The sequence below is a fragment of the Anomaloglossus baeobatrachus genome, chromosome 1, assembly GCF_048569485.1.
Source record: "Anomaloglossus baeobatrachus isolate aAnoBae1 chromosome 1, aAnoBae1.hap1, whole genome shotgun sequence".
Taxonomy (NCBI): Eukaryota; Metazoa; Chordata; class Amphibia; order Anura; family Aromobatidae; genus Anomaloglossus; species Anomaloglossus baeobatrachus.
In genome coordinates this window covers 737,800,062-737,814,446 of record NC_134353.1, presented here as the reverse complement: position 1 = coordinate 737,814,446, position 14,385 = coordinate 737,800,062, and the positions used below count along the sequence as shown (strand labels likewise).

At 39.9% G+C, this 14,385-nt stretch overlaps 1 protein-coding gene across 16 annotated transcripts in view; it reads right to left on the bottom strand.

Moving 5' to 3' along the window:
* NCOR2 (nuclear receptor corepressor 2) overlaps positions 1–14,385 on the bottom strand; it is a 601,679-nt gene that overhangs the window by 139,537 nt on the left and 447,757 nt on the right. For all 16 annotated transcript variants that reach the window (XM_075322517.1, XM_075322568.1, XM_075322586.1 and 13 more), the window contains exon 18: positions 814–956. In XM_075322517.1, the coding sequence (XP_075178632.1) occupies positions 814–956 (143 nt within the window). The remainder of the gene's footprint in view (positions 1–813; positions 957–14,385) is intronic.

The window sequence follows — 14,385 nt, the reverse complement described above, 5'->3', positions numbered from 1 at the left end:
GGCAGGTGTGTTTAGTGACTACAGAACTGCCCTACACTTTGTGATTGATAGTAACAAGCCCCTACTACTAAAATAACAGAAGTAATCCAATCATTGTGCCTCTGCATTAACAACACAGAGGTCTAATTTCATCTCCATGGATGACAGGAGTCTTCAACAGGAAGAAGGAAGACGGCTGTTGCCAAACAAGCACTCGGCCATCAGCCATCTTCTGTGAATGGCCAACTTGGGCTCATAGATGGTCATGGGCCTATCATCACAGATCACGTAATAAAAAATAAAAAAAAATCATAACATACATATAATGCTTTCAGGTGTATAAATGGATATATAAGTGACAAGATTTCAGGTTGCAGATAAGCTACTGCTACAGTGTGCAAGCTTCAGGGTGCAGGTGAGCTTTAACCACAGGTCAGAGGTGAGCTATATCTGCAGTCCAGCTTACTGGGCGGTTAATAGGTAATGGGCCCGAGCTGCACTACATTATATTCATATTTGCCTCTTACAATCGGAGAAGGAATATTACATGCTCCAAATGTCCAAAATAAAAGTAAAGTTGAGATATGAACAATAAACATGCAGATTAATACAATACACATACATAGACATATACAGTATACACACACATTTATGAATGTACACATACATACACACCTTTTAGGGACAGACATTTTATGGACACATCTATATACATACATATACACACACACACACACACACACACACACACACACACACACTTGCACATACTGTATATACTCAGATATATACTGCAAAAAATAAACACCACGTCAGCGCGTGGCGGCCTCTTACCATCTTCAGTTTGTGCTGCTGTAGGATGCTGTCTAGGTTCTGCCTCTTCTTGTAGTTGAAGTAAAAGTTCTTGCACTGGGACACTGTTTTGGAGCCCACCATTCTCGCAATGGCAGACCAATTACGGCCATATTCAAACAAACCTGAGGGGGAAGAAGGAAACGGAAAATTGTACGGTTAATCATTCAATACAACAAAACAGTGTGAAATGAAGGATTACTACGTCATTGTTAAATCCCAGACCTTGGAAGCAAGCCTGCTGATACTAGAGTGAATGCTAACCCCTGTGTCACTAGAGAACCAGCTCAATCAGTCACTAGCTTGACAAGTTCAGGGTAAATGTGGGACACAGATCAGGCGCTATTAACCCCTCATATCCACCTCTGACTGCTTCTCTTTCACCAGCTACAACTTTGCAATTTTTGCTATTTTCCAGCAGTAGCTTTACTTGTTCTATAGGATTTTGCAGCCAGTGTGCTTTTTTGTATGTATTCTAGACAGAGGCTAATGCTATGCCTATTGTGAGCAGGCAGAAAGCGGGAGGCGGTAGAGAGTGACAAAACCTTATGCCCCCCCCTAAGGGCTTGTCCACACGTTTTTGTTGTTGCCACTGTTTTCCCTGCGGAAAAAAACCCATAAATTTTATAGTAAAAGTGAATTTCATTTCTAAAATCTTATGTACATGCTGCTTATTTTTTCCTTGCAAATATCAAGTTTTTGTTTTTTTTTTTTAAATCTGATGCATGTCACTTCCATCAGCAGTTTTCACCCAAATAAATTCAAGTAAAGATGCATAAAAAACTTGCATACTTTGACATTGTTTTTCCTGCTAACACTACACATACATCCAAGGGACTATTCGTGCGAGCCCACATTATTCCCTGAATGTCTGTTGATCTGATCAGCAGACGTGCAGCTAACAGGTGAGGGAGGATCGAAGATCCACCCGTGCCTGTTAACTAGATTGTGTGCTGACACCACAATCTAACACACTCCAGAGGGGATTACGCTGTTCTGCCGTCATCGGCGGCCCCGTTACGCAATCACAGGGCACTGATGGGTTGTCATGACAGCATGGGGTCAGCTGATGACCCCTGCTGCTGTCATAACTCACTTCCTGTGAATGCCGACATTTATAGGAGATCAGCATTTCTGCTGTTCAGAAAGATGTTGAAGCATCACTCAGAACAGCAGAAGTGTTTGCAGTGTTCACTTCAAGTCCCCTAAAGAGACTACTAAAGCCAATAAAAAAAAAATGTAAAAAAAAATAAATGAAAAAATAATTAAAAAAAACCCAAAAAGCTCAAAATCACTCCCTTTTGTACAATTGAAAATAAAAAATAATAATTAAATAACAATACACATTTGCCATCGCCACATTCACAAATGCCCAATCAAAATATAAAATCAATTAATCTGATTGGTAAAGGGCGTAGTGAGGAAAAAAACGAACAAAAAAAAAATAAACACAAAACACCGGAACTACGGGTTTTTTTTTTGGTCTCTGCAAAATTGCATTAAAATGCAATAAGAGGCGATAAAAACATTGTATCAACCCAAAAATAGTATGATTAAAAACATCAGCACAAGATGCAAAAAAATAACCCGCTACACAACCCCAGAACCTGAAAAATTAGAGCGTTACAGGATCCAAAAAATGGCGACAAAAGTGTTTTGTGGTTTTCGTTTTTTTTTTTTTTATATGGTTGCTATCTAAACACTCATACTGACCTGGGAAATCATAATACCAGGTCAGTTTTACCATATAGTGAACATCATAAATTAAAAAAAAATCCCCCCCCCCCAATAATTTGTGCAAGTGTACTTGTTTAATTGCTATTTCACCGCTCTTGGAATTTTTTTCCAGTTTGCTGGTTGGTGAACGGGCAGCAACATCACCTACAACATGCTCTAAAAGCCCCGTATAGCGTGTATTTCAGAGTAATTTAGGATACAGTATATTCTATGAAAGAAACTCAAACTTCGCTTTTCATTTCGTCACACAAAACCATAAATAAGCGGCACAGAGCAGGATGTGGCAACACACAGAGGCCAACGGTGTGTGCCACTAAACAGTGCTCGAACCAATACCAGATTAGTGAGCACCACTAGTGCCAGTCAAAACATGTAGACCGGAGCCAGAAGTATAGGAATGAAGAGACTACATGTACCAATATAACTGTACATTCAAAGTATATAGAATGCAAACAGAAATATACTCCACAGATGGATAAGACACTTCTGCACAGACAACACAAGTAGTGTTCAAAACTCAGATACTGTACATAACCGTGTACTAGAAGAGAAACCCTCATCACTGGTGAGAAAGAAAAGGTGAACCATCTTTCCACATGCCAACAGGGATATAACCCTTTTATTTATACTCTTTGTCCTATATGAGTTATTGTTGTACTATTATATACAGCAGGAGAAATAAGTATTGATCACGTCACCAACTTTCTAAGGACATATATTTCTAAATGTGCTATTGACATGAATTTCTCACCAAATGTCAATAACTCATCCAATCAAACCATAGATGTCTAAAAATGTAGTGATGTGTAATAATGAGAAATAACACAGGGACAAGTATTGAACATGCTTACTGAAATGTATTTAGTACTTTGTACAAAAGCCTTTGTTGGTGATGATAGGTTGAAGACACCTCCTGTATGGAGAAACTAGTAGCTTGCATTGCTCGGGTGTGATTTTGGTTCATTCTTGCACACAAACACTCTTCTAATCCTGAAGGTTCTGTGGGCTCCTTGTATGATTTTTGAATTTAGTTCCCTCTATAACTTTTCTACTGGATTAAAGTTAGGTGATTGGCTGGACCATTCTAGCAGCTTTATTATCTTTGTATGAAACAAATGTAGTTTCCTTGGCTGTGTGTTTGGGATCATTGTCTTGCTGAAATGTCCACCCTCATTTTAATTTCATCATCCTGATAGATGGCAGCTAATTTTTTATCAAGAATGTCTTTGTTAATTTGTCCATTCATCCATCCTTCAATTTCATGAAGTTTGAGAGTGCCATATGCTGTAAAACAGCCCCACATCATGATGTTACCACCTCCAAACTTCACTGTTGGTATGGTGTTTTTGAGGTGATATGCAGTGTGTTTTGGCCTCTAAACATGGTGTGCATGCAGAGAGTTCAATTTTGGTCTCATATCAGCAGATTATATTCTCCCAGTATCTCCCAGGCTTTACTAAATGTTGTTGAGCAAACCTCAAACATGCTTTGTTCAGCAACGGAGTCTTGCGTCGTGAGCATGCATACAGGCCATGGAGGATGAGTGCAATACTTATTGTTTTCTTTGAAGCAATTGTACCTGCTGATTCCAGGTGTTTCTGTAGTGCTTTACAGGTGACTCTCTGACAACTCTTCTGATAATTCTTTTCACTCCTCTGTCTGAAACCTTGCGGGGAGCACCTGATCTTGGCTGGTTTATGGTGAAATGATGTTCTTTCCACTTCCAGGTTATGGCCCCAACAGTGCTCACTGGAACCTTCAGTAGTTTAGAAATTCTTCTGTAACCAATGTCATCAGTGTGTTTTGCAACAATAAGGTCTTGAGACCGCTCACTGTTTTTTTCCCCATTAGGAGATATTACCAAGGTGCCACACAAGTAATGAGATGTCTTTTTATAGACCATCAATTGAACCAACTAACATTTTTCACTAAGTGGAAGGACTGCTTTCTAGTAACTAATAGATTTCAGCTGGTGCCATGACTCTGTAGCTTTTGACACTTCAATACTTTGTCCCTGTGTAATTTCTTATTATTACACATAACTTAATTTATTGACATCTATGGTTTGAGTTCTTTGCATGTGTGGATTGAATGGGATGTTTCTGACTGATATTAATAGCACCTTTGAAATAGATTTACTTACAAAATTGGTAATATGTTTAATACTTATTTCAGCTGTTGTATACTTACATGTTATTCTTGATATTGCTTTATGTCTACATTTACCTTGTTTAAACAGACTATGCAAAGGACCAGTGGGCACTTGCTACTGGTGGAAGAAAGGAGATTCAGGTAGCTAAATAAGGGTTCTTTACTGATAGAGCAGTCAAACTATGGAATGTCCTACCGCAGGAGGTAGTAATTGTAAACCCTTTAACAGCTTTTAAAAAAGGACTGGATGTTTTCCTCAGCAAAAATGGCATTGAGGGTTATAGATAATGTAGTGACAAAGAATGTATACTGGTGAAGAAAGGTTAAACTTGATGGACCCAAGTCTTTTTTAAACCTATGTAAACCGCATTATATCTAATTTAATTGTTCACCTGCTTTTTTGGGCTATATGCATACAAAACTAGCCAAAAGTATGGACACACCTGTTCATTAATGGTTTTACTTGTTCTTATTTTGAAAGTGCATATTGTAGACTCAGATTGGAGGTAACAAAACAAAGAAGTAACACTCAAGGAAACAAGTGTGAAATAAAATAAGGTATATGATAAAGCTTTCTCCCACAAGGGCTAAAACTAGTAATAACCTCTGCTGCAGAGGATATGTTCATCAGTTACCAGCCTCAGAGTACACAAATTGACAGTACCTCAGATAACAGCCCCGATAAATGATGCAGACATCAAATCTCTACATTAAACTTGTCCAGAAGAGACTGAGAAGCAGGGCTTTAGACCGGGGCCACACGAGGGACTACTGTGATCCTCGCATGACACTCGGCTCACGCTGGCAGCTTGCCATTCTCGCTCTGCACTCGAATTACACTGGTGTACTGCGAGTGCAGTGCGATTTTTCTCTCGCCCTATGGACTTGAATGGGTGCGAGAGAAACAAGGATCGCATTCCACCCGCAGCATGCTGCGACTATTTTCTCAGTCCGATTAGGGCTGAGAAAATAATCGCTCATGGGTGCTGGCACAGAGTAATATTGGTCCAAATAGAATGCGATGTTTTATCGCACTCCACTCGCTCCGATTTTTATGCCGTGTGTCTTAGGCCTTATACTCAAAATGCTGCATAGAAGCCACTTCCCTGCAAAGAAGCCACTACCAGGGAATAGAAACAGGAAAAAGCGACTTGAGACAAGCAACACAAGAACTAGACAATAGATCATCCATATGTTTGTAAGATGCAGAAAAGGTAAACGGATGTTTTCTACTGTACATGTGTTGTCCACCATCAGACATGTATGGGAAGGTGTGATGGGGTTGGAAAAATACACTGTTTGCGATTTTTTCCAAATTTGCAGTACACTCATCCAGCATGGCTACCACAGCAAGACATGACAATAACCCAAACAAATATCTAGGCCATGTAAGGGGTTTACAATATAACCAGCAAGGAGAGGGATGCGTGCTGCATCAGATGACATGAACTTCACAATTAAATTACTTCAATCTAATTGAGATGGTTTGGGATGAGTAGGATCGTGGAGTGAAGGCAAAACAGCCAACAAGTGCTCAGCACCACTGGGAGCTCCTGAAAGACTGTTTGAAAGACATTCTAGATGATGTACGGATGAAGCTACTTGACAGCTTTACACCCCCTTGCCATATTCTCAAAGTAAAACGGGGGTATTTTGTGGATTCTAAGGTTTAATACATTTCTAGATTGTTTCACACATGCTCTTTTCTTCATTTTTTCCCATATATGTTCCTTTGTGGTTTTGCTGCCTTCAGGCTGAATCTACAATGTGTACATTCCAAGAAGAACAAAGAAAACCAAAACAAAACTAGATGTGTGCAAACTTTGTATTGGTTAGAGCTGCCACTCTCCATTACAGAGCAGTGACCAAAGCTGCGCCAGCTGTGCCGCTACGAATGAAAGACGGAGGCTGCCAGGAGGAATAAAATTAAATTTCCTCCTGGTAGTTGGGCAGCTTTGAAACCCTATTAACCTGCAGGTTAAAAGAATTTGTAGATCAGACAGGATCCCTTTAAACAAAAATAATAAAGTTCCCTTAACTCTTTGTTATTACTTATTAGGCAAAACGTTTCCATAAGGATCCCGGAAATGATCTTGAAAAATCCTGTCCAGAAAGCAGGGGATAAGCTCCTGGTGATCAGTCAGCAGCCGAAACATAACTAAAACGGCTGAATTTAGAAATCTATTCTTTTGCAAACAGAGCAAAAAAAATAGAGGCTTCTGTTACAGCCAGCTGTCTTACAGTCACACCTACAATAGGGAGACGGGACAGGGCTGACCTCCTGAGACAAACAGAAGATTGCTTTATATATTTCTCAATTTCATTTTAATATGGGGAAAAAATAAAATAAAAGGAGCAGATGACAGGAGGAAGGGCAGTGATAGTTCTTTACTTTTTGTGTTAAGTGTACTTTTAAGATATTTTTTAAGAAGTATTTCCCTTAGAATTTGTTACTGAAGGTGGTTGGGCCCCGCTGCATCTAGCTACAACCCCTCACGACAAAGGGTTTGGCCAACTCAAAGCCGCTTTGGTGATGTGTCAGCCATAGTAATGCCAGTACAGTGGACCATGACGGGCTGGCCGGCTCACAAAATGTGTCAATGAACGACACATTGCGGCATGTATGTACAGAAAGATGGCATTTAGCAAACAATGGCAGAAAGAGAGGGTTGAGGAACTCTAAGGTAAGTATTTATAAACGTTAGATTTTTACCATTTTGCACAGAATTAAATGTTTAGGTATTTTATTCATGCAATTTATCAGTAAATTAATGCTTAACTTGATGAATGTTATGGCCAGCAAATATAATGTATAAAATTACTCATATTTGGTTCTTTATGAACAGACTTGAAGGATCATCATGTACAGGTGTTCAACATGCACGCCACAAAACTTTGTAGAATTGGGCACCTTGGCTTTACAGTATGAAGGAACATAAATATAGTCCACTCCAGCATAGAAGGTCTTAAATGAAGCAAGTGAAATGGCAGCTTAAGAGATCAGACAAACAAGTCTATTAGAATAAGGAGCTTAAATCTCGGTGCAAGTGGTGCACCTGAATTATTAATACTCAGATCTCGATCAAATGGTTAGGCTCAGCCACCAGGATTAGTGCAAGGGCAGGAGAAGCCTGACAAGTGTTAGACAGTGAAGCTGCTACTATGAAACCTGCCTCCGAAGTAACACTATGCAGACATTCAGCCTTAATGTATATACGGACCCAGTGGGGCCGATTTTCAAGGTCAGTGGGCAGCCTCTCTCCAGTGCTTGTTGTCTCCCGTCTGCTGCCAAATCTAGCGTTGTTGCTTCATGAGCTACATAATGATAATCTGCCAAACATTAATGGTGATATCAAGCTGAAGAACATACAACCTCATTGTTTAGTCTCTGACTGACAACTACACCATTAATAAGCGTCTGCCTTATGCTGCGCTCTGTAATGCTGTGCCACTAAGTGACTTGGAACATTTGCTGACTGAACAGCAGCATAGAGCGTTCATTGTTTTATGCCTTTTTACTATTTCCATTTAACTTTTACTACAATTTGAAGTTGGTAAGGCTCAGTTAAAAAAACACAATTTTTGTGTTAGAATGAGGACAAAACGTCCTGGTTGGCAAATGGAAAACTACAAATACAAATAAATCTGACACTTCTCCACCATCATGACTACTAAGGCTAGTTTTACACTTGCGTTGGACGGCTTCTGTAGCATTGCGTTGTGTTACAGATGCAACGGATGCGTTGCATATAATGGCACAACGGATGCTACGGATCGTAGAACGGAAAGCTTTTTTTTTATTTTTTTTTTCTTCTTTACAGTTTTACCGGCAGCAGACTATTGTGAACAATCAGCTGATCGCTCTCAATAGCTGGCGGCCGGTCGCTCAGCTGAGCGCTGTCACTTGCCGGCGGCCGGGCATGCCGCAGGCGGGCGCTCAGTTGAGCACTGTCACTTGCCGGCGGCCGGGCGCTCAGCGACCGCTCTCACTTGCCGGCAGCCAGGCATGCCGGCGGGTGGGCGATCAGCTGACCGCTGTCACTTGCCAGCGGCCGGGCATGCCGGCGGGCGCTCAGCTGAACGTTCGGCCACCGCGAGACAAAATAAAGTTTGTGATTAAAAAAAAAAGAAAAAAAAAAAAAGAAGAGCATGCGCAGTGAAATCCTGAGGATTCCGCTGCTCAAAACAACGTTACATGCTGCGTTCCTCCCGCTGGGCGAAAGCAACGGAGAGTCGCCCAGCGGAAGCAACGCAGGTTTTTTTGGCACAATCTGTCAACCATACAAGTCTTTGGGAAACAGCGGAATCCGTTAACGGATTCAGCTGTTTTCCAAAAGGGCGGATTGTAACGGAAGGAAAACAACGCAAGTGTGAAAGTACCCTAATACTACTGATGGGAAATCTACCTGCATAAAGAGCTAAAGGTTCAATGAGGAATCCGGGTATTTGTATAGGTTTTTTGGTTTGTTTTTTTTTTTAAATTATACTGGTACATAGAGATACATTTGTTTATCTGTTTTAAGTACCTGTATTCTAGAGGTGAAGAAATAATCAGATTGTCTTGTTCCTATAAAACTAATAAAAACAAAATATCAAAAATATAATTTTCTCTGCTTTTTGTGACAGGAACTTGAGCCCACAATCTCTAGAATTGCAGGCAGCAGATAAACCTTTGGGCCACAGGCTCTGGTGATATCACTGAGAGAATTTTGTGTACTTGAAGCTGCATTCAAGGCTCAGACGCCACAGATAGTAGTATATTTCTGTCTACTAATATAATCTATGTACAATGTATCTCTATGCCTCTGCACTAAGTTGAGCGAGTAGCTAACTATTCGTACACACTATACTTATAACATGCACTGTCTAATACTCGCGTATTCATTCTGAATAGCGTGTTCATTGCAAGTCAATGGGGAAAAACCTGCAAAGTAATGAGTGGCCCGAATGTCGTACTATTCGTGCGAGTAGCATATAGTGCGGAATTCAGTTACTCGTTACATTGTGAGTATTACACTGTTCGGAAAGAATACACGAGTAGTGACAGTACACATTATGAGCATAGCGAGTACAAATAGTTAGCTACCCGCTCAACACTACTCTGTACTCTAGAGAGAAAAAAAAAACCCAAAACTTATAAAATTACTAAAAAATTATTAAAAACAAACAATTACATTTTTATGTGCTTTTTGAAAAAATAATAAACATGACAAGTCAGCAGGTAAAACGGACAAATTCGGTATCCCTGTAATCATAATGACCTGCACAACACAACGATCAGATTATTTACAGTGACTTGTAAATGTTGTAAAAAATATGCGATTATTTTTCTCTATTAAACAACATTTTTTAAGACCTTGTTCACACACAGCTTAAATGGGGAGTTTTTTTACTGCACCATGCAACGCAATAACAATATTCTATGATTACTGCGTATGACCTTTCACCCTTATTTGATGCGGGGGTTTTTTCGTGCAAATGTGAGTTCCGCATTTTTAATGATTTTTTTAGAGGACAGAAAAGCTTTGATTCTGCACTTAAAAATTTTTTTTTCCTGCTTATTTTCCGACTTCACATTGCAAATACTGTATTTTTTCTGCTGCCTTTTTTGCACAGAAATTCTACTGTGTTTAACGCTCCAAAGTGGATGTGATTTCATGAAAGCTGCACCCATTCTGCGTCTAAAGACACTGCTTAACTCTTGCGGTTTGTTTTTTTCTCTAGAAGTTTTTATGTGAGCCTAAAGAAAAAAATGAGTCTAAAAAAAGCTTTTCTGTACTATAAAAACAATTAAAAATGTGGTTTCACATCTGTACCAAACATGCATTGAATAAGGCGGAAAAGACAAAAAAAATGCAACAAGACAAGATTTATTTATTTTGTAGCGTGGTGCAGATAACTGCAGGAAACTCCGTATTTAAAAGTGAATCTGTCACCAGGTTTTTGCAACCTAATCTGAAAGAAGCATAATGTAGTGGCAGAGATCCTGATTCCAGCGATGTGTCACTTACTGGGCTGCTTAGTGTAGTTTTGATAAAATCACTGTTTAATCAGCAGTAGATTATCATTACAGGACTACTAAGCCTGCTGTCAGATAGTCCAGCATATTCATGAGCTCTGTATAACTGCTAGATCTGCAGCAGAGAAAACATTGATTTTCTCAAAATTAAAGTAAACAGCTCAGTAAGTGACACATCGCTGGAATCAGGGTCTCTGCCTCTACACCACGCTGCTCTCTGGTGACAGATTCCCTTTTAGCAACCTTACAGATAAAAAAAAAACAAAAAGAAAAAAAAATTCAACACGTCATATAGTGAAGCTTATATAAAAATTCGGGCTGCTACAACTATGAATGAACAAAAAATAAATCCAGAAATCCCAACGCTCTATTTTTCCAAATTTGGATGGTATGGGAATAGAATATAATTTTTATCTGTCGTTTTGATATAATATTAAAAAATAAGTTCTGTATAAAATCTGAAACATTTGGTTGTACAATAAACTTATAAATGCTCCATGTAACGACTCAGATATGGATAAATGAAGATTGTGAGCAGCGTTGTAGTGTGTGCGATAGGGCGACATACTGAACAAGTGTGCTATATGCGTCATATATGATCTGCTGACGTTTCATACAAATGGAAATCCAAATTCTAGACTTTTTTTTTTTTAGTTGTCCTAAAAGCAACAACTCCTCCTTGGCACAAGAAAAGCTTTTTCTATGAAACCAACTCCAGTAAAATGGTCATGATCTTGTCTCATTCTGGGCTATACGGTATCGCCTTACCTGCGGCCAGCTACTGCGTACCCTTAGCACACATGACTTGTGGAAATCAAACTCCGCCATCTATCAGCACTAAACCGCATGCTTTATTTACTAGTACACAACAAACAAAGGGGAGGATCTTCACGTTTCACCTAGGGAGATTACGAGCTTGTAAGAAAAGAAGAAATCTGAAACCCCAGCTTTAACATCTCCCTTTCGATTTCTGAAAACAATCAACAAAATTACCGATAACCAAAATACCTTATGTGTGGTAGTCAGAATATGGAAAGACCCAACAAAAGTTAAAAGTCCGATATTACAAAGCAGAATCCGCAAGACCAGACTCTACTGTCCTAGCCTGGGATTAGGAATGACCACATGAAAGTGGTAATATCATCCTATATAAACATACAAGTGAGAAATGTCATTTTCATCACACATCATACGGTCATTGGTGGACACAGACCGAAAACGGCCCCTGTGCAAGAAAAATACGTGGGTCCTTTGCAGTCCAATAGCTCATCATAATGCACAATTCCACTTGGTTTGGAGGTAGAAGTGGCCCCCTTACCTCCGCACAGGTTGCACCATGTCAACCCCTGCATATGATTGTCATTTGGAAAGCAATCATTTCCCAAAGTGAGGACATTACCATGAGGACACGGCCTAACCCTCCACTTTATTCCGTATTTCAATTATATCCATGGAAGAAATTACTAGAGTCCTCTGCTCCAGCTATTCACTAAATTTCAATTGTAATTCAGTTAGAAGGCACTATAAGAAATCCTTTGTGTAGATGAGCCTATAAAGACAACCTCTATGTGGACTGTAAGGAAGCGATGCTGAAAGCTCAATTAACTGAACAAGGGCCCCGATAGATATAACCAGGAATGTTTGGTGAAAGTGCAGAAAAAGGATTTTTTATTTTTATGATTGCGTCACAAAACCTGCTTTCTTGCTTGTGTTTTTAAACAGCATTGACTGCTATAGAGGTAGATAGTAAAAACCTATTTAACCTCTGTGTCAATGTGAGTGTCAAATGCCCCCTAGGCATCAAAGGAGCACATTAATATGGTAACTATTCTCCTGCATTGGTTACAGGTGTATTAAAGGGAACCTGTCAGGTCCAATATGCACCCAGAACCAGGAGCAGTTCTGGGTGTATATTGCTAATCCCTGCCTAATCGTCCCTAGATAAAGAGATCATTAGAAAAAGTATTTCTAAAGAGCTTTTATCGTATGCTAATGAGCGAGGGGACTAGCACCCTGTGCGTTAGTTCCCTGGCCAGTCGGCTCCATTAGCATGTTTGCATTCCCCTGTAGTTGTGTTAACATGCTAATGAATGTGCAGTGTTAGAGGATGATTTCATTCACCTCTCCAACTGCCATCGCGTGTGATGGAAATTTCGGCTCAATGCGCATGACCCCGGAGTTTCGGTCAAGCGCACTACTTCAATTTGAAGCCAGGACACGTACACCCAGCTTCATAGTGCACATGACCCAAACCCCGGGATCATACGCACTGACCTGAAATCCCCTGTCGGATGCGATGGCAGCGGAGAGGTGAGTGAGATCATCCTCGGACGCTGCACATCCATTAGCATGTTAGTACACCCACAGGGACGTACTAACATGCTAATGGAGCTGACTAGCCAGGGGAATTAACTACCCAGGGTGCTAGTGCCCTTGTTCATTAGCATAAGATAAAAGATCTTTAGAAATACTTTCTTTAAAGACCTCTTTATGCTAATGTATACAGGGACGGTTAGGCTCTTTGAGTTGATGTATCAAAAAATAATTTTTACATTAATCATTGGGGAAGAGAGTCTCTTTCTTCTGTTGAATCTATAGAAAAAAAGAATAGAGAGCGACAGACCAAATAAAATTACACCCTGTGGAGCTTATTGGACAGCTATTTATAATTAAATAAATACATGAACAAAACAGACATGGGGTCCCCCCATTTTTTGTAGCAAACAGTAAAGCAGACAGCTGTGAGCTGCTGATATCAGTCTGGGAAGATCCATGGTTATTGGGCCCTTCCCAGTCTAAGGCCCTGTGCACACAGTGCGCTTTTTGGGTGCAGGTTGTAGCCCTAAACTGCATATAGTTCTTCCCCAGTAAAGTCTATGAGATTTCAGAAAGACTGTGCGCACGTTGTTTCTTTTTTGCCTGCAGTTTTGATTGCAGAGAAAAGCAGCATGTCACATCTTTTCTGCATTTTCCCCTTCGTTTTGCCATTGAAAATGTGTCGCGCATACATTTTTTATGTGTTTTTCGGCCAGAAATGCGTTTTTCTGCCACAAGGTGCAGTTTTGAGGTGCAGAAATTTTATGCAGTATGTGCACATAGCCTTAAAATACCAGCCCACAGCTGCCCAGAGGTGTCGCATTCCCGATTGCTCTGGTGCATTGGCAATTGGGGTAATGGTAGTTGGTGTTGATATCAGCTGCATCAAGCGACAATGTTCGTAATGGAAAAGTATCCATCAGACATTAACAATAGGTGTGACCCCATGTTTTTCTTTCAAATGTATTTATGTAATCATAAAAAGTTTCACAGGGTGAAATTGTATTAATTATTGGGGTGTTAGACAATTATGTGTCTAGATGTCTGTCTGCATCTAATATCTACACAACTCACAAAAAGTTAGGGATATTTGGCTTCCGGGTGAAGTTTTTTGGAAAACATAAAAAGTTCATTCTACAGTGATATTTTTTTTCATGAAAGTAGGGCATTTAAGCGTGCAATGAGAATTCCCTCATCTCAAACAACTTATTGAAACAAAATTGGTGGGTATATCTGCCGACCCCAAACCCCCCCCCCCCCCGTTCCCCAAATGTCAATGTCTCAATAACTTGTTATGTGGCCTTGATCATTGATTACAGCTTGACAAGAAT